General features: G+C 43.0%; 1 protein-coding gene across 1 annotated transcript in view; it reads left to right on the top strand.

Moving 5' to 3' along the window:
* The first annotated feature begins 726 nt into the window (after positions 1-726).
* Positions 727-22,657, top strand: part of LOC137562292 (platelet glycoprotein 4-like) — a 92,729-nt gene continuing 70,798 nt past the window's right edge. The window contains exons 1-3 of the mRNA XM_068273626.1: positions 727-846; positions 9,083-9,240; positions 19,510-19,651. Coding sequence (XP_068129727.1) covers positions 727-846; positions 9,083-9,240; positions 19,510-19,651 — 420 coding nt within the window. The remainder of the gene's footprint in view (positions 847-9,082; positions 9,241-19,509; positions 19,652-22,657) is intronic.

Here is a 22,657-nt window from a genome sequence, read left to right as displayed (position 1 = left end):
CTGGGTACCTATACTGCGGGCAACTATACCATGGATCGCACAATTCTTATGTGCAGGATTCATTAGATTCGTGGATTCGAAAGGTTCGAGATATTCGAGAACCTTTTTACATTCGGATCCGGATTCGGATTCGAAGAAATTGTGGATTCGTCCCATCCCTACTAATTTACATTGTATCAAAGTGTCATATCCTCAGTGTTGTCCCATGAAAAGATTTTATAAAATATTTAAAAAATCTGAGAGGTGTATTCACTTTTGTGAGATACTGTACATTTATAGTAATGATTTTCACGCACATCTGCTATACCCATTATGAGTGGAGTTAGCTTACATAAGCTCTGTGTTCAGAGGACCACAGGGATCCTCCCATAGTATTCCTATAAACTTTGCACTGCTCTGGAAAATAGGAAATAGTCTCTTGCTATAGAATATGTTTCAGATACTGTCAGGTCACTGAATAAGTGAGCTGTGTGTGGAACGGCAGACAGTGTATTTCACATGCAATGTAATTAAGAAACATGCTATAGAGGTCACACAATCTATTATCTAATCTTAGGTTTGCAGTTGCTTGAACTTTGGTCCTTAATTTTGGACAGACTTTTCTTTATCAGTGTAGTTAATGGTAATGTTGGAATTATCAATCATAGTTCCGATATACACTATATAAAGACCTGATGCCTCTTGCACCGTCTTACAGCTCTGTGTGGATTCTCCATCATACCCAACATGTGCTGCAGTAAAACATGCTGGCTAATAGCGGGATCGGTTGTGGGGGGGCTGCTTGCTATCCTGGGAGGAGTCCTCTTTCCTGTGGGAGATTTATTGGTTGAGAGTACAATAGAAAAGGTATGGTATGCATATTATTTCATATTTATTTCACTCTGTGGCTTGATGATGATATGACTACAAGGCTATATAGTTCAAATTGTTTTCTGGTATGCAGCTATTGTTTATCAGTAGTTAGAGGCACTGAAAAAGGTTTCCATTGGCTTGATTGCAATAATACATTGGGATTTCTATAATATAATTTTGGGGTTATATAGTCATTAAATAAGATTTCATAGTACGCAAATAATGTGTGTTCATACTGCCTAACACAACACAGTTTTCTCTGCTTGGTGTAAAGTAATATTATGGGCGTTATGAAAAGCTTTCATAAATCAGGTTACAGATGGGCAGTTTACTATTTAAGAGCAAATGTCTCCCCAGAGCACCAAGAAAGCTGGAACTTTATCAATTATACCAAAGATGAGAAACAATGTCAGGAGACAAATGAAGGAAACACCAATGCCTAGTCTCAGTCATATACATATCCCAGCAAGCCTGAAATTCTGTATGTGCACTAGGAAGCTTTTGTGATAGTAAATAGTCATCATTGCTTCCATAAGATAACACTATCAGCCAGAAAACATCACATGTAAGGACTGGATTGTGTACAAAGCAGCACAAGTCAGCGGCTTGCTGGTACCAGTTTCTTGCTATACATGGCTGCAGCGGCATAACTACAATTCATAGCCCCCCCCCCAGCAAAACTTTGATGACCCCCCCAAAGTTTACACTCCTTTCCTTGTATCCCTTTGGTGCCCGTCACGGCCTTGAGGCCCATCTCAAAACGGATCATAAAACAAGTGTGGCCATCATGATCTCCATCCCCATAACAAGTGTAGCCACACAAACACCTGATCTGAAGTGTAGTCCCCTGTATCAGAGGAAGGAAAGAGTAGTAGTTGGGACCCTCCCTCCAGCGATCACAGGAACTGCTCCCCTCTAGATACGCCCCTGTCTGGCTGTATACCTGGTACACTACATATGGTACTCTAATATAAATTTTCTAGTCTTAAAGAGACTAGTTTTTTTTACAGAACAGGCAGTGAACTTTTGACCTGTCCTGAACTGTTCTCTGCAAAAGAAAGAACAATACAGTTAAGATAAGGTGGCTGGATGGTGTACTGGTTAAGGGCTCTGCCTTTGACATGGGAGACCAGGGTTTGAATCCTGGCTAGGTCAAGTACCTATTCAGTAAGGAGTTCAAGGCAAGACTCCCTAACACTGCAGGGTGGCCTCTTGAGCGTGTCCCAGTGGCTGCAGCTCTTGAGCGCTTTGAGTCCGACAGGAGAAAAGCGCTATACAAATGTTTGGATTATTATTGGATTATAACAGCCTGTAGAACACAGAGCTCTCTGCGACTTTGAAAGTTGTGGAGCTCAATGGCAATTTGTATAGATAACTGGAGTTTCTTAGCTCTTCCTGTACTGGAAACGAATATTAGACTTGTGTCTCTGCTCCTAATGTTTTATTTCTTAGCTATACTACACATACAAATCATTATATCATAATTTTTTTTCCGCTTCAGTGTCTATTTAAAGGACATCCAAGGTGAAAATAAGCTCATGAGAAAAACTATTTTATCCACCCCCGTTCTCCTAAAAATAACTTTTTTAGATATATAAATCTAGTTTTTAAGTTCTTACTGTTTTATTTTCTCTGCTCAATGACACCTTCATTGAAGTATCCTAGAGCTCAAATCTATGAATTTTTTGATTCTTTATACCTCTTTCCTGCGCTCAGAAGCTATTTACTGACAGAAAAGTATTTTATGGCTGTAATTACTAATCAGTGAGGGTTATGCTTTAGTCAGACCCTGTCCGACCTGATCCCGACCCGGACAGAAACTTTCACTTGCATACCTGTTTTTTTTTAACTCTTTCAGGCAGAGAAAGTAAAAAAAAGAACACAGCCTAGTTATTTGTGCTCGTGGCACTGTACATACACATGTCTATCTCATCATGTCACATATCACTTTGGTTGTCCTTTAAAAAAAAGCTGAATAGCCAAAAATGTATTGGAAACCTACCTGGTTACAGTTTACTTGAATGCTAGCATAGTTTTAGTATGGGCAGACTGTGTGTGTGAACAATATCTACACCACTGAATTATATGAGTTTTCAGAAAAAAATGAATAGATGGACTACTTGGCATTGCTGAGTTTTTAGGTTACTTCTAATAAATTGAGCCTTTCAATTAATACTAACTAGGTGTAGCAGTTAAAGGCGTATTTGATACTTTGATAAGAGTAATTTAACTTATTTTAGTAGCAGTTATTATAGAAGCATATGTGATGGCAGTAATAGTAGCAGTAGAAGCAGCAGCAGCAGCAGTAACACGACTGTTTGCATTGGAGATTCAGTAGTGCTGTATCTTATGAAACTCTGTGTTAGAACGTGTTAGAATCAGAGCCGGATTAAGGCCAAATGGGGCCCTAAGCAAAATGGCAGATTTGGGCCCCCCTCTCTCATGCCCCCCCCCCCACACACAAACACACACACACACACACACACACACACACACTGTATATATATATATATATATGTATATATATATATATATATATATATATATACACACACACACATATACACACACACGTACGTGTGTGTGTGTGTGTGTGTGTGTGTGTATATATATTACACATGATGACCATATCATATTCCAAATGAATGAATTGACATTTCTGAATAGCAGAGCTGCCTGTCTCCAGGCTCTCACTGACACTGACCTGCCTCAGCCTGCGCTATGCTCTCTCACTACTGAGCAAGGAGGGAGGGAGAGAGCGAGGACAAATGACGTCAGCAGCAACTGACATGATGACGAGGCGGAAGTAACGGGACGCTGGCGCACGCTGATTCGCTCGCTCGCTGAGGACTGGACTGGAGAGCGTCTGTTTGCCATGGCAACGGCGACGCTCAGCCAGCCAGCCTCAGAGCAGAGAGCTGGGAGCAGGCGGGCACGGGTAATTGTACAGCACAGCGCCGGCGGTGATGGGGCCACTAATCAGATCCATACACAGTGCGGAAGGCCGGCAGCCACAGCATTCTATGAGGCTCAGAGGGAGGCCCTTTTGACACCGAAGGGGCCCCAATCAGGTGCTTGAGGTGCCTGGTTGATGGTCCGACCCTGGTTAGAACTGTTCCTAGGCCTAAGGGAAACCAGAGTTCAGCATAATGGGTGTATTTATAATTACCTGGTGCTTCCTCTAGCCCCATGAGGTGGGTAGGCTCCCTTTCTGGCCTTTCTGGCCACTCCGTTCACCTGTAATTGCTCCTGGTAATCTGAACAGCCATGCTCTCCTGCGCATGTGACGTTCGGGAACATTCTGCGCCTGCACTGTAGTACTGCAGAGGTGGGGAACGCTCCCAGGAGAGGAAGCACAGCGGGGGCACACATGTGCAGAAGAGCACGACTGGACACAACTTGCCAAAGTACCGGGTGGGATTACAAGTGAACGGAGCGCCCGGAGAGGGCGGCAAAGGGAGCCCACACACCTCATGGGGCTGGAAGAAGCCCCAGGTAAGTATAAATACACTCATTATGCTGATATCTGGTACACTTTAAGGATGAATACACACATCCAATTTTTAGTTGCCAATGATTGGCTAATTTTACCACCTCCATGTAGTATGAGAGCTTACCTACACAATCTGTTCAAAGTATTTAAAATATATTGGCCCTCAAACTACATGGCGGTGGTAAAATTGGTCAGTGATTGGCAAATTATAATTGAAAGTGTTTACCACAATTTAGAGATCACTGACATTGCATGCTTGCTTGAGACGTGTTATCTCTTCAAGGGCATAGATTTCAATTACTGCGCCACACAGACCCGCCTGCTACTGCCAATCCTGCTGTCGCTATGACAACAGAGCTCCGCGAGTCGGTCAGGAGCTGATTTCATTGACTCCTCACCCTGTGATCACTGTCGGCAGAGCAGAGTGAGCAGAGCAGAGCGAGAGGGCTTCAGCAACGGTAGAGCAGCAAGAGTGATGGGACCATGCAGCATGACGTCTTGACAAAATTTGTCAAGTCTAGTATACATTTTGAGTATATAAAATCTTTAAACCCAAAATCATGTAAAAAAAACCATTTAATATAATTTTCCCTTCCTGCCAGGCCACAATTTCCCGACTCTTTAGCTTTTTGGAAGAAAATATAAAGTTTTTCACATGCAATTTTTCACATAAAAATTTGTGTTTGTGCAAATCTTCATATGCTGGCTTCCAGGGCATGCAAATATTCACAAATGAATGTGAATTTTAAAGTAAAACTGTAGTAAGACTATGGAGGCTGCCATATTTATTTCCTTTGAAATAATACAGGTTGCCTGGCAGTCCTTAGCTGGCAGGGCCAATTTAAGGTGCCATGGGGGCCAGTTGACAGCGACTGTGTTCAACATTACAATGACGGCATTCTTCTGTGTTGTAAGGATCCATACTTGATGAGGTCATCAAGTGGGTCCCTTAAAGATACAGAAGAATGCCATCACTGTAATGTTGAATACAGCCACTGTCAACGGGGCAGAGGGTGAGTAATTGTCGCGGTCTGAATTTTACATGGGAGAGAGGGAGAGCACAGGAGCAGAAAGGATGAGCAGGGCATAGTAACATCTAATCTGAGGGAGGGGAGAACAATTCCCAGGGTCTGGCAGTGCAGGGGACCCTGTAGAGGTTGGGGGCCCTGTGGCAATGACCCCCTTTGCCTCTATGGCAGGGCCGTCCCTGGACTTCAGTAGTGTCTGAATCACACCAGAAACAGGCATGCAGCTAGTTTTGTCAGATCTGACAAAAATGTCAGAAACCCCTGATCTGCCACATGCTTGTTCAGGACTAAAAGTATTAGAGGAAAAGGATCAGCAATGGCACCTTTATTGTACAATGGGGAGGGATTTATACAGCCACAGGGAAGCTGGGTATTTATAAGCATAGTTGGGTCCTACCCTTCTATCACACTAACAGCTGACAAAGCTAAGCAATTCAGCATTCACAATGAAAAAAATCCATACATTCAGTACTGTGGTAGATAAAAAGGTGAAAGTCACTCCGCATTCAGTGATACTCCACTCCTTTGAGCCATTCTTCACCTCATCATTCTGTCACATCTCAATATAACTACTATAATAAAGTGCTGCTGGTGGTGTCTGCCTTCTTATTTTTACTTAAAGGAATACTATAGGGGGGTCGGGGGAAAATGAGTTGAAGTTACCCGGGGCTTCTAATGGTCCCCCGCAGACATCCTGTGCCTGCGCAGCCACTCACGGATGCTCCGGCCCCGCCTCCGGTTCACTTCTGGAATTTCAAACTTTACAGTCTGAAAACCACTGCACCTGCGTTGCCGCGTCCTTGCTTCCCCTGATGTCACCAGGAGCGCACGGCGCAGGCACAGACCATACTGGGCCTTCACAATACACTCCTGGTGCCATCAGCGGGAGCGAGGACACGGCAACGCAGGCGCAGTGGTTTTTTAGACTTTAAAGTCTGAAATTCCAGAAGTGAACCAGAGGCGGGGCTGGAACATTGGGGAGTGGCTGCTCGGGCACAGGATGTCTGTGGGGGACCATTAGAAGTCCCGGGTAACTTCAACTCATTTTCCCCTGACCCCCCTACAGTGTCCCTTTAAGAAGGCCCTGGCTAAAAGGGGTCCTTTTATTACTGCTATAGTAGAAAAGAGACCCCCACAGAAGCTAGACACTGCCTGCATACATTGTAGGCAGAGAAAGAAATAATATTGATCATATCATCTCACTGCTAATCTCTCTAATCTTCCTCCACCTGGCTGTGAAGACTTTAACCACTTGACCACTAAGGGGTTTTTCCGCTTCAGCACCAGAGCAAGTTTCACCTTTCAGCGCTCCTTCCATTCATTCGCCAATAACTTTATCACTACTCATCACAACAAAATTATCTATATCTTGCTTTTTTCACCACCACTTAGGCTTTCTTTGGGTGGTACATTATGCTAAGAATTGTCTTATTCTAAATGCATTTTAACGGGAATAATAAGAACATTTTATTAAAAAATTCATTATTTCTCAGTTTTCGACCATTATAGTTTTAAAATAAAACGTTCTACTGTGGTTAAAACCCATGCATTTTATTTGCCTATTTGTCCCGGGTATTTCAACTTTTAAAATATTTCTCTAGTACAATGGCGCCAATATTTTATTTTGAAATAAGGGTGCATTTTTTTTTTCAGTTTTGCATCCATCACTAATTAAAAGCCCATAGTGTATTATAGAAAAGTAACTAGTAGACCTAAGCCCGTATAAAAACAGGCTCTAGGTCTGTGTTCCTGGGTGCGAGCGCGCCCGCCACCAGCCCAGCCCGCCACAGGCCCGCTCGACTCCCTGGTCCCGTCCCCTGCCTCCTGTCTCTGGGTCCGTGCTGTGCACATGCGCAGTGACCAAAAGCATGGACAACGCTACACAGAGACAGGAGGCACAGACACAGGGGTTTTATTATAGAGGATACTCTCTGGACATACATATTAAAAAAGCTCAGCCACTAAGGTAACTATTTATGTATTTTTTTTAATTGTCTTTTTTTTATGCATAAGTTTTTTTTTGGTAGCTATGGTAGAGCATGGGAGGTAAGGGGTACATTTTAAATGTCTTTTTATTTAAAAAAAATGACAATAAAGGTGTTTTTATAAAAAAAATAAAAATAAAATGAATGTTGTGTAATTTTACTGTTTGGCCACAAGACATCCTCAGGAAGTAATGCGTGGAAGTGCTACTTTGTTAAGTTACAATGACCGATCTCATTGATGCTGCCGATTATTGGAACAGGGACTTAGATCAATGAATGGGAACTGCCTTCCCATTCACTGATCTCCCTACTATCGGGCAGCAGAGTGAATGAGTGTTTGAGCAGAGGTGCGGACAGCGGCGGTCGCGACAGAGATGCGTATATTTACGCCCCAGGTGCTGAGATTAAGTCTGCCTGGGTGTAGATATACTGTATGCGGGCACTGAACCAGTTAAGCTTGCTTCTAAGACTGCCTGGTTAAATCCACTATCTTTCTGAGGACTGTGACTTCATTGAGACTAGTAGGTTGTGGGGTCTCTAGATTTATAGTGACATTAATACATATTTATTAAAATTAACCTCAGAACAGAAAGGCAATTATGGGTCAGGATTTTTATGATCCTTAGTGATCACAATGGTAGTTATGATGACATAAAATATTTTATGAAGGAGTTTATGAGCTCTTCTAGTAGGGTTCTTTTAAATGCTAGTATCTATTTTATGTTATTTGCAGGTAGGAAAGGGAATAGGCACAGCACACAGAGGTGTCACCACACCCTTTCACCATCCGATGGCATAAAAGTAATAAAATCTCTGTGTGGCGCTGGAAAATTTTGTGAAATGGAAGCAGCAGATGCATGGACCACTTCTTCTCATGAGCTGTACTGAATAGTGCAGATCACTCCCTAGAGCAGTCCTATGATACTCCATTGGCAATGGGTCACTATATAGGGATGGAACTGGACAAATTATTTTTTTACATGCTGGTGAATTAAATATGCAATTAACACATATTGTAACTTTGGTTTGCATGTATTCCTGTATTGTCTTATTGCTGTACGTGACCCCTAAGTATTGTCTGTAACCTTAACGTCCAGCGCTGTGTAATATGTTGGCGCTTTATAAATACAATAAATAAATAAATAAACCTGTGTTACACCATCAGGAAAATTGTAAAATGTAAAATACATGTGTACATGCTATATTGGCAGTTGGACTGAGCATCTGCCATTATTGAAAATAAAAAAAAACATGAGAATCCCCCATGAGAAGTACTAGTCCAAATCCTGTCGGATCTGTTGGATGCTTACAAACTATTGTAACTTAAGTGACAGCGATGTAGCAATAAAGAAATTTATAGCACATTTTACCCTCAAACATATGTACATTTTATACATATGAATACTTGTGTATTTTAAATTTTACCATTTTTCATGATAGCGGTCCTTTAATATAAGGTGGTCAATACACTGTGACTCAAAATGACCAATATTTCTCTTGTGTAAAATTAATCTGGAACTATTATTATTGCACTTGCTGATATTGTTTAGAGTTAATTTGGCCATAGTCCTTTCTAGATTAATCTTTAATTGATAAAACATCATGGCCTTATTTTTAAATAAATTTTCATTAGATATTGTATACTGTACAAATTCCATTATAAGGACTTATTTGGGAAACCTTTGTATCTATCCATAATGTTTTAACATCTATTGTTTTTATAGGAAGTTGTCATTGAAAAAGGAACTATTGCCTATGACAACTGGGTTAAGCCAGGAAGCGAGGTTTACAGACAGTTTTGGATTTTTCACGTTGCAAATCCAGATGCTATTATAAATGGAGGAAAACCATTGCTGCAGCAAAAAGGACCTTACACATATCTGTAAGAATAACTTCATATTACCGTATTTTTCAGACCATAAGACCCTCCTCATCATAAGGTGTACCTATGTTAAGAGGACAAAAACCAGGGTAAACAAATATACTAAACCTGGTGCATCCATGGTGCAGGGGCATTTTGCAGATCTTCTTCCCTCAGTCCTCCCCAGTTATTATGTCTCCCTTGTATCCACCCTGTGCCTTCTTTGTATCTCTTGTGTCATTCTCTGTTCCTCCTGTGTCCTCCTTTGTCCGCCTGTGTCCTCTTATGACCTCCTCTGTCTTCCTGATAACCTCCTCTATCCCCCCTTTGTCTCCTCTGTTTCCCTGTGTCCGCCTATGTCCCCCTGTGTCCCCTCTATCCTTTGCAGACCTGTCTCATTCTCTGTTCCTGTGTCTGTGGTGACCCTAGGGTCCCACTGTGTCTCATCTGTCCCCCCTGTGCCCCCCTGTCTGGTGTACCCTGTGTGCCTGTGTGCCATCTGCCTCACCTGTACCCCTTCTGTCCAGAGTCCCCTGTGTGCCATCCGCCCCCTGTACCCCCTTTGTCTGGTGTCCCCTGTGTGCCATCTTCCCCCTTGCCCTCCTTTGTCCCCTTTGTGCCATCTTCCTCCTGTGCCTGACTGTGTCCTCTGTGCCATCTGCCCCCCTGTGCCTTCCTGTGTCCCCTGTGTGCCATCCGCCCCCCTGTACCCCCTCCGTCTGATGTCCCCTGTGTGCCATCTTCCCCATGCCCTCCTTTGTCCCCTATTTGCCATCTTCCTCCATGCCTTCCTGTGTACCATGTGCCCTCCTGTGTCCCCCATGTGCCATCTGCCCCCTCGTGTCCCCTCTGTACTATCTGCCCGTGCTCTCCTGTTTCCACTGTGCCCCCAGTGTGTAATATTCCCCCCTGTGCTCTCCTGTGTCGACACAGGACGGCAAAGGAGTACAGAGGGGGCACTTATCGAGGACACCTTTGGACCATAAGATGCACTGAGTTTTCTCCCAAGAAAAAGTGTCTTATAGTCCAAAATGTATGTTACACTGCAAATGCTGTTTATATCATGGTGATGTATATGATGATATTATTAATATTATTGTACTCAGAATGACAACAATCAAATTTTTTCATCAGAATGGGAGGAATTCAATAAAATAGTAATTTGACTACAAACCCCAAGTCCCATCGTACCAAGAGATTGTATCCCTGATAATATTCCAACTACATATGAACCAAATGCTTGTCATAAGAGAATAGTGATGTCGCGAACCTCCGATTTTCGGTTCGCGAACCCTGTTCGCGAACCTCCGCGGAAGGTTCGGTTCGCGGAAAAGTTCACGAACCGCAATAGACTTCATATGGGGAGGCGAACTTTCAAAAATAGAAAAAATTATGCTGGCCACAAAAGTGATGGAAAACATGTTTGAAGGGGCCTAATACCTGGACCCTTAGGTGGCGGAGTGGGATACATGCCAAAAGTCCCAGGGAAAAATCTGGATTTGACACAAAGCAGCGTTTTAAAGGCAGGAATCACATTGAATGCTAAATTGCAGGCCTAAAATGCTTTCAAACATCTTGCATGTGTATACATCAATCAGGGAGTGTAATTAGTGTACTGCTTCACACTGAAACACCAAACTCACTGTGTAATGCACCGCAAACAGCTGTGGACTACTGCACAGTGCGCACTATGGCGAGATTGCACTTCCTCACTCAGTGATGTCTGGTTAAGTAATGTCTGTCTGCCTTATCAACTTTTGATGGTTCTTTCTCTACCATTGCTAAAGATTACATCTATTTTTTTTACATTACATTTTTACTTGCTGTTTAGTACCGGCAACGAGAATCTATTATGGAGGGCAAGTCTGCCATTGTGACCAAGGGTAATGGCCGTGGAAACCTTCCTGGTGTGATTCCGGTCCAGAGTTGTAGCACCACACACCCAGGCAAGGAGGGCTGCAGGCATGGCCGCCCCGAGGTAGTGACCAAAAATAACAATACAGGACTCAGGAGGACTTTTGAGGCCCTATTGAAATGAATGTACTTAAAATCCTTTAACGAGAACCAGTTATGGAGGGAAAGTCTGATGGTGCCTTCACTGCGATTCACCTGGTTGGTCTCCGGAGAGAATGTGTTATGGAGGTCAAGTCTGCCATTGTGACCACTGACCATGGGTAATGGGCCAGCTGATCAAATTTGGTCTGACCACAATGAAGCAACGACCTTATTATCTTTGGTGTGCCACCCCCACCCGAGACACTCATATAGCCGGTGGTCATTGCTTCATTGTGATACGCAAGCCCCTTCACCGCGGCAAGGTAATGATCACGAAGGGGAATAGGCACATGTACATGGCTTTTCTTTTTGTTAGAGCCGCCCACAGTGCAGCCAGAAAAATTAGGCATGCATGTACACGCACCAGAAAAATTAGTATAGCGGCCGCTGCTAGCAGCGGCCTTAAAAATTCAGGAATCCGCCTACAGTCCTGGACCCTGTTGGTGGTGGCGGAGAAGGCAGTCAAGCGGCCTGCAGGCAGAGATGCTGTGTGTGGGGACTGACTTAGTCTTTGGTCGTGCAGTAGCCCTCCAGGATCCGTGCCTCATTCATTTTGATAAAGGTCAGGTACTGAACACTGTCGTGACTTAGGCGACTTCTCTTCTCAGTGACAATGCCTCCAGCTGCACTGAAGGTCCATTCTGACAGGACGCTTGTGGCAGGGCAAGAGAGAAGTTGTATGGCAAAGTGGGACAGCTCTGGCCACAGGTCAAGCCTGCGCAACCAGTAGACCAAGGGTTAATCGTCGCTGCTCGCAGTGTCTACATCCACACTCAAGGCCAGGTAGTCGGCTACCTGCCGGTCCAGGCGTTGGTGGAGGGTGGATCCGGAAGGGCTACGGCGAGGTTTTGGACTAAAGAATGACCGCATGTCCGACATCACCCTGAGATCGCCGGAGTGTCCTGTCCTTGCCGGTGTGGACTTGGGAGGAGGAGGATTACTGCCAGTGGTACCTTGATTGTGTTATGCTGTCACATCACCCTTAAACGCATTGTAAAGCATCATTGCCAGCTTGTTCTGCATGTGCTGCATCCTTTCCGCCTTCTGGTGAGTTGGTAACAGGTCCGCCACTTTATGCCTGTACCGAGGGTCTAATAGCGTGGCCACCCAGTACAGCTCATTCGCCTTACGTTTTTTGATACGGGGGTCCCTCAACAGGCTGGGCAACATGAAAGAGGCCATCTGCACAAAGCTGGATGCAGACGTACTCTCCATCTCCTCTTCCTCTTCCCGAGTGACGGAGCGCAAGTCCTCTTCCTCCCCCTAGCCACTAACAATACCACGGGAACGTGGAGCAGCAGAAGCCCCCTGTGATGGCTGCCGTGGTTGTTCTTCTTCCGCCGCCACTTCCTCCTCCACAGAAACACCTTCCTCATCATCATCATCCGAGTCTGACTCCTCTCCTTCCCCACACGACTCCTCGCGCGCACGCCCCAGGAAGTAAGCGTAGGATATCAAGTCGCTGATGGTGCCTTCAGCGCTACTCAGCAGTTTGGTCAACCCCTCAAAGGGCTGCATGACCCTGCATGCATTTCGCATCAGTGTCCAGTTGTTGGGTCACAACATCCCCATCTTTCCAGATTGTGTCTTTCTACTGTAATTGTAGAGGTACTGGGTGACTGCTTTCTCCTGGTCAAACAGGCGAGAGAACATCAGCAGGGTGTGTTATAAACTGTTCTAATCACCTTTTTTTCCGGCACCAGCAAACTCATCAGCAAGAGTTGCACACAGGACTCATCACAGCAAGCAGAAGCTAGACTTTTCCCAGGCTTCTTCAATATTCACGTTATTTATTCAGGAAACAGAAATACAGATAGATACAGTTCATCATATCCCAGTCAAGCCAATAATCATGTTTAAGTTCTTGGCGTTACAGCTCTTGATTACCTTCCTAGTGACTGTAATCAGGTCTTCTTAAATCTATTCTAAGTTACATCTAGACTACCTATGTACAGCATACATTAGATCAGATTACATGAAGAATGAAAATACTTAGAGGTCCCAGTCAGCATCTAGGTAGCCTGAAGTAGGAAGCAGAGCAGGAATCAGAGTCAGAATGCCCTCTGTCCGCTCGTCCCGGGTCTTTAATACCGACTAGGAAAGAGTTAAATGTGACCTCATCTTCGCCCTCCCACAGACCAGACTATTGGCTGAGCCCCCTCGTGGTGTCATAATACCCGCCTACTCGATTAATATTTAATGTCCCTTTTCCCTTACTTACTGGAATGTGGTATTTTGGTAAACATGGCCTATGTTGATTGTTCTTGTGGTGTACGTGTTGAGGTCAGTGTAGGCCTGTGGCCTTCTTTCGGGAACATGTTCTCCGTATCTGCGTGTATCATCTGCTACACGCAGACACTGAGATGCTTCTGCCTGAATCACAAGAAACTCTATTTATTTTAAAGGCATACTCTGCGGACAAACCTTTTACATAAAACTCAGGCCTAATAACTGAGGCCTACCTAAATTATAACAGGGTGGAATTCCAGCGAGTCGGGCTATCACAAATTAGGCTTCTCACCAGCAAGTTGTTTCTACGCTGAATTTCCGCAAAGCATGCCATGGCCGTGTAAGAGCGCCTGAAATGCCCACACAACTTACTGGTCTGCTTCAGGACGTCCTGTAAGCCTGGGTACTTGGACACAAATCTTTGCAGGACCAGATTCAGCACATGTGCCATGCAGGGTACATGCGTCAGCTTTCCCAAATTCAAAGCGGAAAGGAGATTGCTGCCGTTGTCACACACCATGTTGACGATCTCCAGCTGGTGCGGGGTCAGCCATTGCTCCACTGTTTGTTAACAGTGGTGCGGGGTCAGCCATTGCTCTGTTTGTTAAGAGCAGCCGGGAGATCTGCTCCAGTGTGACTCTGCGCTTTTAGGCAAGACATGTCAAGATGGCGTGACACCGTCATACCTGGCATGCGGGGGCTGTGTAGCTGGAGAGGAGATGGCGGCACCAGCTAAGGAGGAGGAAGATGACGACGGTGAAGAGGATGTTGCAGGCGGAGAGGAGGTGGCAGGAGGCCTGCCTGCAAGCCGTGGACGTGTCACCAGTTGGTCCGCTGCGCAGTCACATACTCCCTGCTTGCTGCCATCGGTCTCCTGGTTGACCCAATGGGCTGTGTACATAATGTAGCGGCCCTGCCCGTGCTTGGCAGACCAGGCATCCATGGTCAGGTGGACCCTTGACCCAACGTTCTTCGCAAGAGATGACACCACTTGCCTCTCCACTGCACGGTACAATTTGGGTATGGCCTTTTGTGAGAAATAATTGCAGCCTGGTATCTTCCACTGCGGTGTACCAATGGCCACAAACTTACGGAAAGCCTATGACTCCACCAGCTTGTATAGTAATAGCTGGCGAGCTAATAGTTCCGCCACGCCAGCTGTCAGACACCGGGCAAGAGGGTGATCGGCAGACATTTGATGCTTACGCTGAAATACTTCCTTTACAGACAGCTGGCTACTGCTGTGGGCAGAGGAGAAGGAACCGCTGAAGGGAAGAGGCGGTGTGGAGGAGGGTGGCTGTGAAGGTGCATGGGAGAAAGTGGATGAAGAAGATGATGCACCTGAAGGAGGAAGAGAAGGAGGGTGGCTTGTCTTTTGAGGGGTGCTGCTTTTCCTCAGGTGTTCTTGCCATAGCTGTTTGTGCCTTTTCTCCAGGTGCCTTCGTAAGGCACTTGTCCCTACGTGAGAGTTGGCCTTTCCTCGGCTCAATTTTTGCTGGCAGAGACAACAGATGGCTTTGCTCTGATCATAGACACACACGTTAAAAAATTTCCAAACCGCTGAGCCCCCCTGGGGTGAGGGCGCTACGGTGGCATCAGCAGCTGACATTGAAGGGCATGTTGGCTGGCTGGCCATAGCTGGCGATACATGACGCCGGACACTGCCCCCAGCTGTTTCTGAGGACAAGCTCCCTCTGCTTCTATCATGGACTCGTCTCCTCCTACTCTCTGACTCCCCCTCTGAACTGTCCTCCTGGACTGGTCATCTCCTCTATTGGGAACATACGTGGCATCCGTATAATCATCGTCATAATCCTCCTGCCCAGCTTCACTTTTCTCAGACACCTCCACAGCTGCACCAACATCAGGTGGTTCATCATCCTCCTCCTCACACGTTACATCCATACTATCGCCACCTAACTCAGACGTATGAGATGGTGTACCTGCGCCTTCTTCTTGTTGTTGCAGTAGTGGCTGTGAATCAGTGATTTCACCACCACCACCAAATAACTCCTGCAAAGTGTCAAATGCAGCGGATGTGGTGCTTGTACTAGTGCTGGTGGCACTGGCTGCGGGAGATGAGGTGTTCTGTGTTAAATACTTAATCACCTCCTCACAATTTTGGGAAGTGATGGCACATGCCTTCTTCTGAGCACTGTACTTTGGGGCAGGGTCGCACGAAATCACATCCACACCACCTCGCACAGACCTGCCGGTGACAGGTGGCCTTCCTCTGGGTCTGCCTCTACCTCTTCCTCTACCTGGTTTGTCCATTTTGTCCATCTCGGGTGGATGGTAGATATATGCAGTGAGCTGGGATCACTCAACACAACAGGTAGTAGGTATATGCAGTGAGCTGGGTTCACTCAACACAACAGGTAGTTATACGAGAAAGATTGGTGGAGCACCGCCGATCAATCAAAAATGGTGTGGGAGCACAAAGGCTGATTGGCCATGTTAGAGAGTTCCATGATGGGAATGCAGATGTCTTAAAAATCGTAGGTCTAGAATTGGTTAAAGCCCCTCGACGTGGAGGAGATAGGAGGAGATTATTATCCCAGAGAGAAGCTCTATTAATTTCTAGAACAAACGCAGAGGGCCCTTGTGGCTTTAATGATCGAAATGAATTGAGTGTTTTCCTGGAAGATTACAGATAAAATGTCCCTTTGGTTGGAGGGCCTATCCTTTTGTCTCTCATTCACCTCTCTCTATTATACTACTTTGGTGGTAACACTTTAATCACTATACTGCCCCTGGTGGCTGGTGTCTGTGGGTAACCTTTCCTCCTTTGTACCTTTGCAAAAATATCTATTTGAATATCAATAGCCTTTAACAGCATGGTCTATAATGTACCTGGGTAGCCTCTGTTCCGGTCGGTCTGGTCCGTCCCTGGTCTTCACTTATATTCCCCATTTAACCCTGACTCTAAAAAATCCCAGCACTGGCGGCCTGTCTCTTTTAGGCCTCCAGTGGGATCTTTGTCTAAACGACATGTTGCCCTGGTAACGCACCTCGCCTCGTTATGATGTGAGTGTGCGCCGGGCAGCTCAGAGTCTTGGAAGTGACGTAGGTGTTGCGCTGCGCTCCATCATGGAGCGCTCACTCACTTCCGCCTTCCGTATGGGGGAGGTGACGACGGGGGGCGGACCTGATGATTGGAGGAAGGCTCGGCGTTGCTCTTATAACGCCGAGCAGAGGGAATGGCGGTGAGCTTCTCCCCGCCATGGAGTCCTGTCTATGATAAAGCGCTGGTTAGCGCGAAACAATTGTCGACCTTACCATCCACTCTGTCTACTGCCAGCTACTTTGGAGCGGTGATGTATATTTAAATCTACATCTGCAAATGTCTGTATGTGCAAACTGCTGGAATAAATAACGCTTCTGTATTTGGTGCCCACGGATGTTTTCTTTTTGTTGATGCAATTCTTCTCAGGAGATTGTTGGGCTTCTGCAAACTATGAGCTTTCAGCTCCTACTTTTATAGTGATTGGATACAATATGGCTGCCTAATCTGGAATCTCCCTAAATCCCAGGTTCTGATTGGCTAAAGCTTCCATGCGTCAATGCTTTATCATGTTTTGAATACCTAAATCATAATATTATTGTTTTTAAATTCTGATTAGGTCATTTCTGACGCAGTTAATTAAAAATGGACGTCACCAGCCATCTGGTCTGCTGGTTGACTTTTTTGCCCCAGACATTGGGACTTCCAAACAGTAAACAATGTAATTTATGATGCATTTCTGATAATGTGTCCTTCTGCTAATTAGTTTGGAATGTGTCTGTTCTTTCCCAGACATAAGATTGGTCAGGTTGACACTGTAAGAGTCTTCAGCAATTCAAGGCTTATTGAAACATTCTAATATACTTATTTAAATATAAAGCTTATTAAATAATTCTTCTTAAAACAATTAATAATTCTTCTTAAAACAATTAATCATATAAAATATAATTGCATCTTAAAATGTAATAATATAAAATCATTTTCTACATATTTGCCTTTCTTAAGAAGATATAAATATAATATTTTCAACCACCAGATGTCACCATTTAACTTTAACTAATTGGGAAAACTTCTTCTATTGTTTTATATTTTTCATATTTTGACTTTCTCTGGCTGGGGAATGTTATCTTTTCTTGCTGGCTGTAACAACCTTGTAGTACATGTCAACAATCCTCCAGAACCAAAACAATCCCACGAAAATGTTTCACAGACCCAAAGCATCACTGGCAGAATCCAGCTTTTAAATGTATTTCAAAGTAATACATTCTATTATTTGTAATTATAGGGTTTAACAATAACTATTTCTTCCTTTAGAAGGTCTGTATTGATTATTAATATTTATGTGTAATAACTGAGCAAATATATATATATATATATATATATATATATATATATATATATATATATATATATATATATATATAAGATTGCTGCAGTAAAGTGAGTTTTAAAACTTGTTTCCAGTCTTTCACACAGTACACTTATCTTATAACCTTGACATTTGAAAGATGCTTCTTAGCATAAACACAGAATGTTTTGTCTTCTTGTAACTAGAATAATCTTATAAGCTTCACAGCCTGGAATATGCTGAGAGGTCTTAGAACAATATTTAAAAAGAAGTCCTCTAACTTTACAGTTTACAATGAAATTTTGCATAGAACATTAAAACTTAAAACATATACATAGGACAGCTTTTCATCCATAAATAAAACCGCTAGAATTCTGACACGGCTGGTCTCTTTAGCTGCAGTAGAGGCTGAATCACAGACCTGAAACAAGCATGCAGCTAATCCAGTCTGACCTCAGTCAGAGCACCTGATCTGCATGCTTGTTGAGGGGCTGTGGCTGAATGTATTAGTGACACAGCATCAGCAGGAGAGTCAGGCAGCTGGTATTATTTTAAAAGGAAAAATCCATATCCTTCTCAGTTTAGGTTCCCTTTAAAGGACATTCGAGGCGAAAAAGAAAACTGAGATAAACAATTGTATCTGTCCTCCTCCTTCTAAAAAAGACTTTTAAAGTTATCTTGCAGTTTTATTTTATATTTAAAACAACTTTTTAAGCTTTTACTGTTTCATGGCCTTTTCTCAATAACGCATTAATTGAAGTATGCCAGGGCTAAAATATATGCACTATTGACCTTTTTATCTCTTTCCTGCTCTTAGAAGCCTTTTACTGCCACAAAAGTGTTTTATGGCTGCAATTCCTCATCAGTGAGGGTTACGCTAGAGTCCGACCCGGTCCCGACCCAGACAGGAACTGCCACTTACATACCAGATTTTTAACTTTTCAGGCAGAGGAAAAAAAAGGAACACAGCCTAGTTATTTGTGGACTAGGCACTCTACATGCACATGTCTATCTCATCCTGTCACATGTCACCTCGTGAGTCCTTTAGGGGTTCTTTTCCACTGGATGTAATTTGTTCTGAAAATCGGTATCGTGCCCATTTTGACAATTGTAACAGCACCATGATCAACATGGAAATAACGGTGCTGTTTTTTCACTAATGCGATTTGTTTTTCCTCAAAACGCAATTGCCGGACTGCGCAATTTTAATGCATTTGCATCTGATGGATAGTGTCGCAATCGTGGGTAGTGGAAATGATTGGAAACATGATCGCTTAGCAGCATGATTACATGATTACATATGCAATCAAGTTTCCTAGAGGAAAAAGAAGCTTTAGCCATCTGTTTTAGAGATCTGCATTGTGACTAGTCTCTTGGTTGGACATGTTTACAATTGCTATAACTCATTTTGGAAACGTTGAATGCCATTTGTTCACTTGTTCTTTATTAAAAATGCTAGTTATAAACAATAAAATAATATTTTTTCTGTTACCATTACATACTGTAAACCTCAAAGAAAATAGTATAATACAATAAGTACATGATATGATTTTAACAGAATAAGACACAGGAGTTATTTTTATTGAAAATAACAGTTATGTTTCTCTTTAATACATTTGCACTAATGTTTTGTTTTTATACTTGTCTTCTAAAGGGTTAGAGACCTAGAAAAGAGCAACATAACACAGCTTGGCAATACAGTGAGCTTTTACCAGCCAAATCAAGCTACCTTTCAGCGCCATATGTCTATTGGTCCAGAGGAAACTAACTACACTGTTCTCAACCTGGCAGTAGCTGTAAGTAAGCGCAATTACATATTAACTTACAGAATAAGTTGCAATATTAACCTTAGATTTTTAGTTATTAGAACGTCTGGTTCTCTTTCCCTTGTGACTACTTTTATTTTTTGAACCATGTTAGGACAATCACAATCATGCTGAAACATAGAGTGATCATGGTATTGCTGGCCTTTTCTTGTTATACGATAGATATGTGGGAAAACAATAAGATTTATGGTGAATGCAGTGAGTTGCATAATCAAGTCAGGAGATCCTACCTGACAGTTTACCTTGGACATATAGATTTATAAGTATTAATTTTATACATATTGGCCCTTATTCAATTCACTTTTCTACTAATTTTTCTCCTAGGAGATCATTTTTCATCGTCTCTTTAAACACTTTGCATTCCAGGGTTTTTACCCCTTGAGTTTCCTGACAATTTAGCCGTTTTGGATGTGTTGCTATTGATGAAGCAATAACATTTTATTACATAATACTATAAGAAAAAAGATACCCCTATAAACAGCACCACTGCAGACCATATGTATCAATCAAAAAAATGTCTTTATTACAATCTTTGCAAACACATATCAATGATACACAAAAATTAAAAACATCTAAAAACAGCATAATATTGTATTTCCAGCCATATTCAACATAATGGGCCTGCTAGATATAATAATCTATTATGTTCAATCTCAGTGGATGTACAACCTGTAACCACTGGGGGCTCAGAGAATGAGCCCCCTCGTGGATGAACCCGGGTTCAGTATGAATTATAAAGTGCAAAAAACCTGTGCATATCAGCCCTACTTGGAACCACGAAAGTGCATATAGTGCTATATTTACACAAACAAACAATCATTCAGCATATGCTGTATATGCAGGCTGTAATGGCCTGCATATGTGGACATTGAATGTGGACCTCTGTACTTGGACGCTGTTGGACTCACATAGATACTTTGTAAAACTGCATACTTCTTGGCCTAACGCAAGATTGCCCATCATGGCCACACTGGTTCTATTTGTATTGTAAGAACTTGGCACTTTGGAACTTCTGTTGCCGCCTATGGACTTCGCACTCAGTAATTAGAACTTCTTAGGAGATCGTGTTTCCTGAATGCATTACTTTATGTGTGTATTCTGATATCTTGTCATTGTGGTATTCTTGTATTAGACTGCATAGATGCGTGAGGTTTGTAATCATATTCTTTGCCACTTGGTGATGTCATAGATAATTCATATATATGGATTGCAGTTTCTGCACTAGAGTGCATTAAATTTGAATGAGATGTGTTAGTCTGCAATTCTACTCTCTGCCACCGGGTGGTGTGGTTTGATTATCTATCTTTTATATCTCCTATATCTTATTGCATTATACTTATATAGATGTGCATTGTTTGCATCTCTGCTCTTTACCACTGGGTGGCGCGGATCTGCAGCCCACATCCCTCTGAAACATCTCCTTATATGGCCTCCTGGCTTACATCATTTCCTGCAGCTGGAGATGATGCAGGGAGTGGCTCACCCTTCTCTTTCTTATTTAAAGCTGCAATGGCGGCTACACAGCACAGCTATCCACCTCACCTTTTAAAGAGGAGTGACGACCGCGGAGCATGTGGGCTATGTCCTGAGGGGATATATCCGTCTTTCCAAGCCAGTCTGTGCCTGCCTCTTTTTATACCCGGCTAAGTATATCTTCTACTTATTCACTTCCTTGCAGACCCTATAGGCTGCTTCCACTTGGTCATTAGTGACTCTGACAGTATTTAAATTGCACTTTTAGTCTGATAGGTTGCACAGTTCAGGTTATTGCATATGCTGAATGATTGTTTGTTTGTGTAAATATAGCACTATATGCACTTTCATGGTTCCAAGTAGGGCTGATCTGCACTGTTATACACAGGTTTTTTGCACTTTATAATTCATACTGAACCCGGGTTCATCCATGAGGGGGCTCATTCTCTGAGCCCCCAGTAGTTACAGGTTGTACATCCACTGAAATTGAATATAATAGATTATTATATCTAGCAGGTCCATTATGTTGAATATGGCTGGAAATACAATATTATGCTGTTTTTAGATGTTTTTAATTTTTGTGTATCATTGATATGTGTTTGCAAAGATTGTAATAAAGACATTTTTTTGATTGATACATATGGTCTGCAGTGGTGCTGTTTATAGGGGTTTTTTCTTATAGTAGTATGTAGTGTTATGTATACATGTTCTACCCCAGCGCACGCAGTCAATATTACTTGGGGTGCTGACAAACTCTTTTGTGAATAATATTTTATTACTTAATCAAAGTGATATATATATATATATATATATATATATATATATATTTCATAACAATCTAAGATTTCTAAGAATTGCTTAACTTTACATGTATTTTATCAGGGAAAATTAGGCATGAACACAAAAATTATACATTTTTTATGTTTCATCCTTCACAAGATGGCATCTGTCGATAGAAGGCATTTTTTTCCTCAAATTTAGCAAGGTCCATGATTGTGGTGCATGGGACCAATGGCTTGGCACTGCTTTCTTGGCCTCCAAGGTCTCCACACATTACATCATGTGGAGAATGTACTCTATCTTATGCTACTTTCTTAAAAGTGATTGACCACTTGCAGGGCCGGATTTCTGGAAAGGCCAGAAAGGCCACAGCCTAGGGCGATAAAATTAGATAAGATAAGAAGGGCGGCATGACTTGGAGAGAGAAGAGGTCATATGTCAAAGTAAATCATCTCTTCTGGTCCCGCAGCGCAGCCATCCAGCGCCCTGCTCTGCACTAATAGCTGAATTCCAGAGTTCCCCAATCCCTGCATCTCTCTCTCACTTCCTGATGTGTTAAAACAATCAGGATCAATCATAATGGTCACCTGATAATCAATTCCTTTCTTTGTATGATAGACTTACAGATCGATGTGAGAAATACCAGAGATTTACATTACAAAGCAGATAGAACTAAGTTCTGCTGAGTTTTAATGCAGGCATTCCCAAACATCAGAGAGCTCT

This window comes from Hyperolius riggenbachi, chromosome 3 (genome assembly GCF_040937935.1).
Source record: "Hyperolius riggenbachi isolate aHypRig1 chromosome 3, aHypRig1.pri, whole genome shotgun sequence".
In the NCBI taxonomy this organism is placed as follows: domain Eukaryota; kingdom Metazoa; phylum Chordata; class Amphibia; order Anura; family Hyperoliidae; genus Hyperolius; species Hyperolius riggenbachi.
Note: the sequence above shows the minus strand (reverse complement) of the source record. Positions and strands in the feature narration are given on the sequence as shown.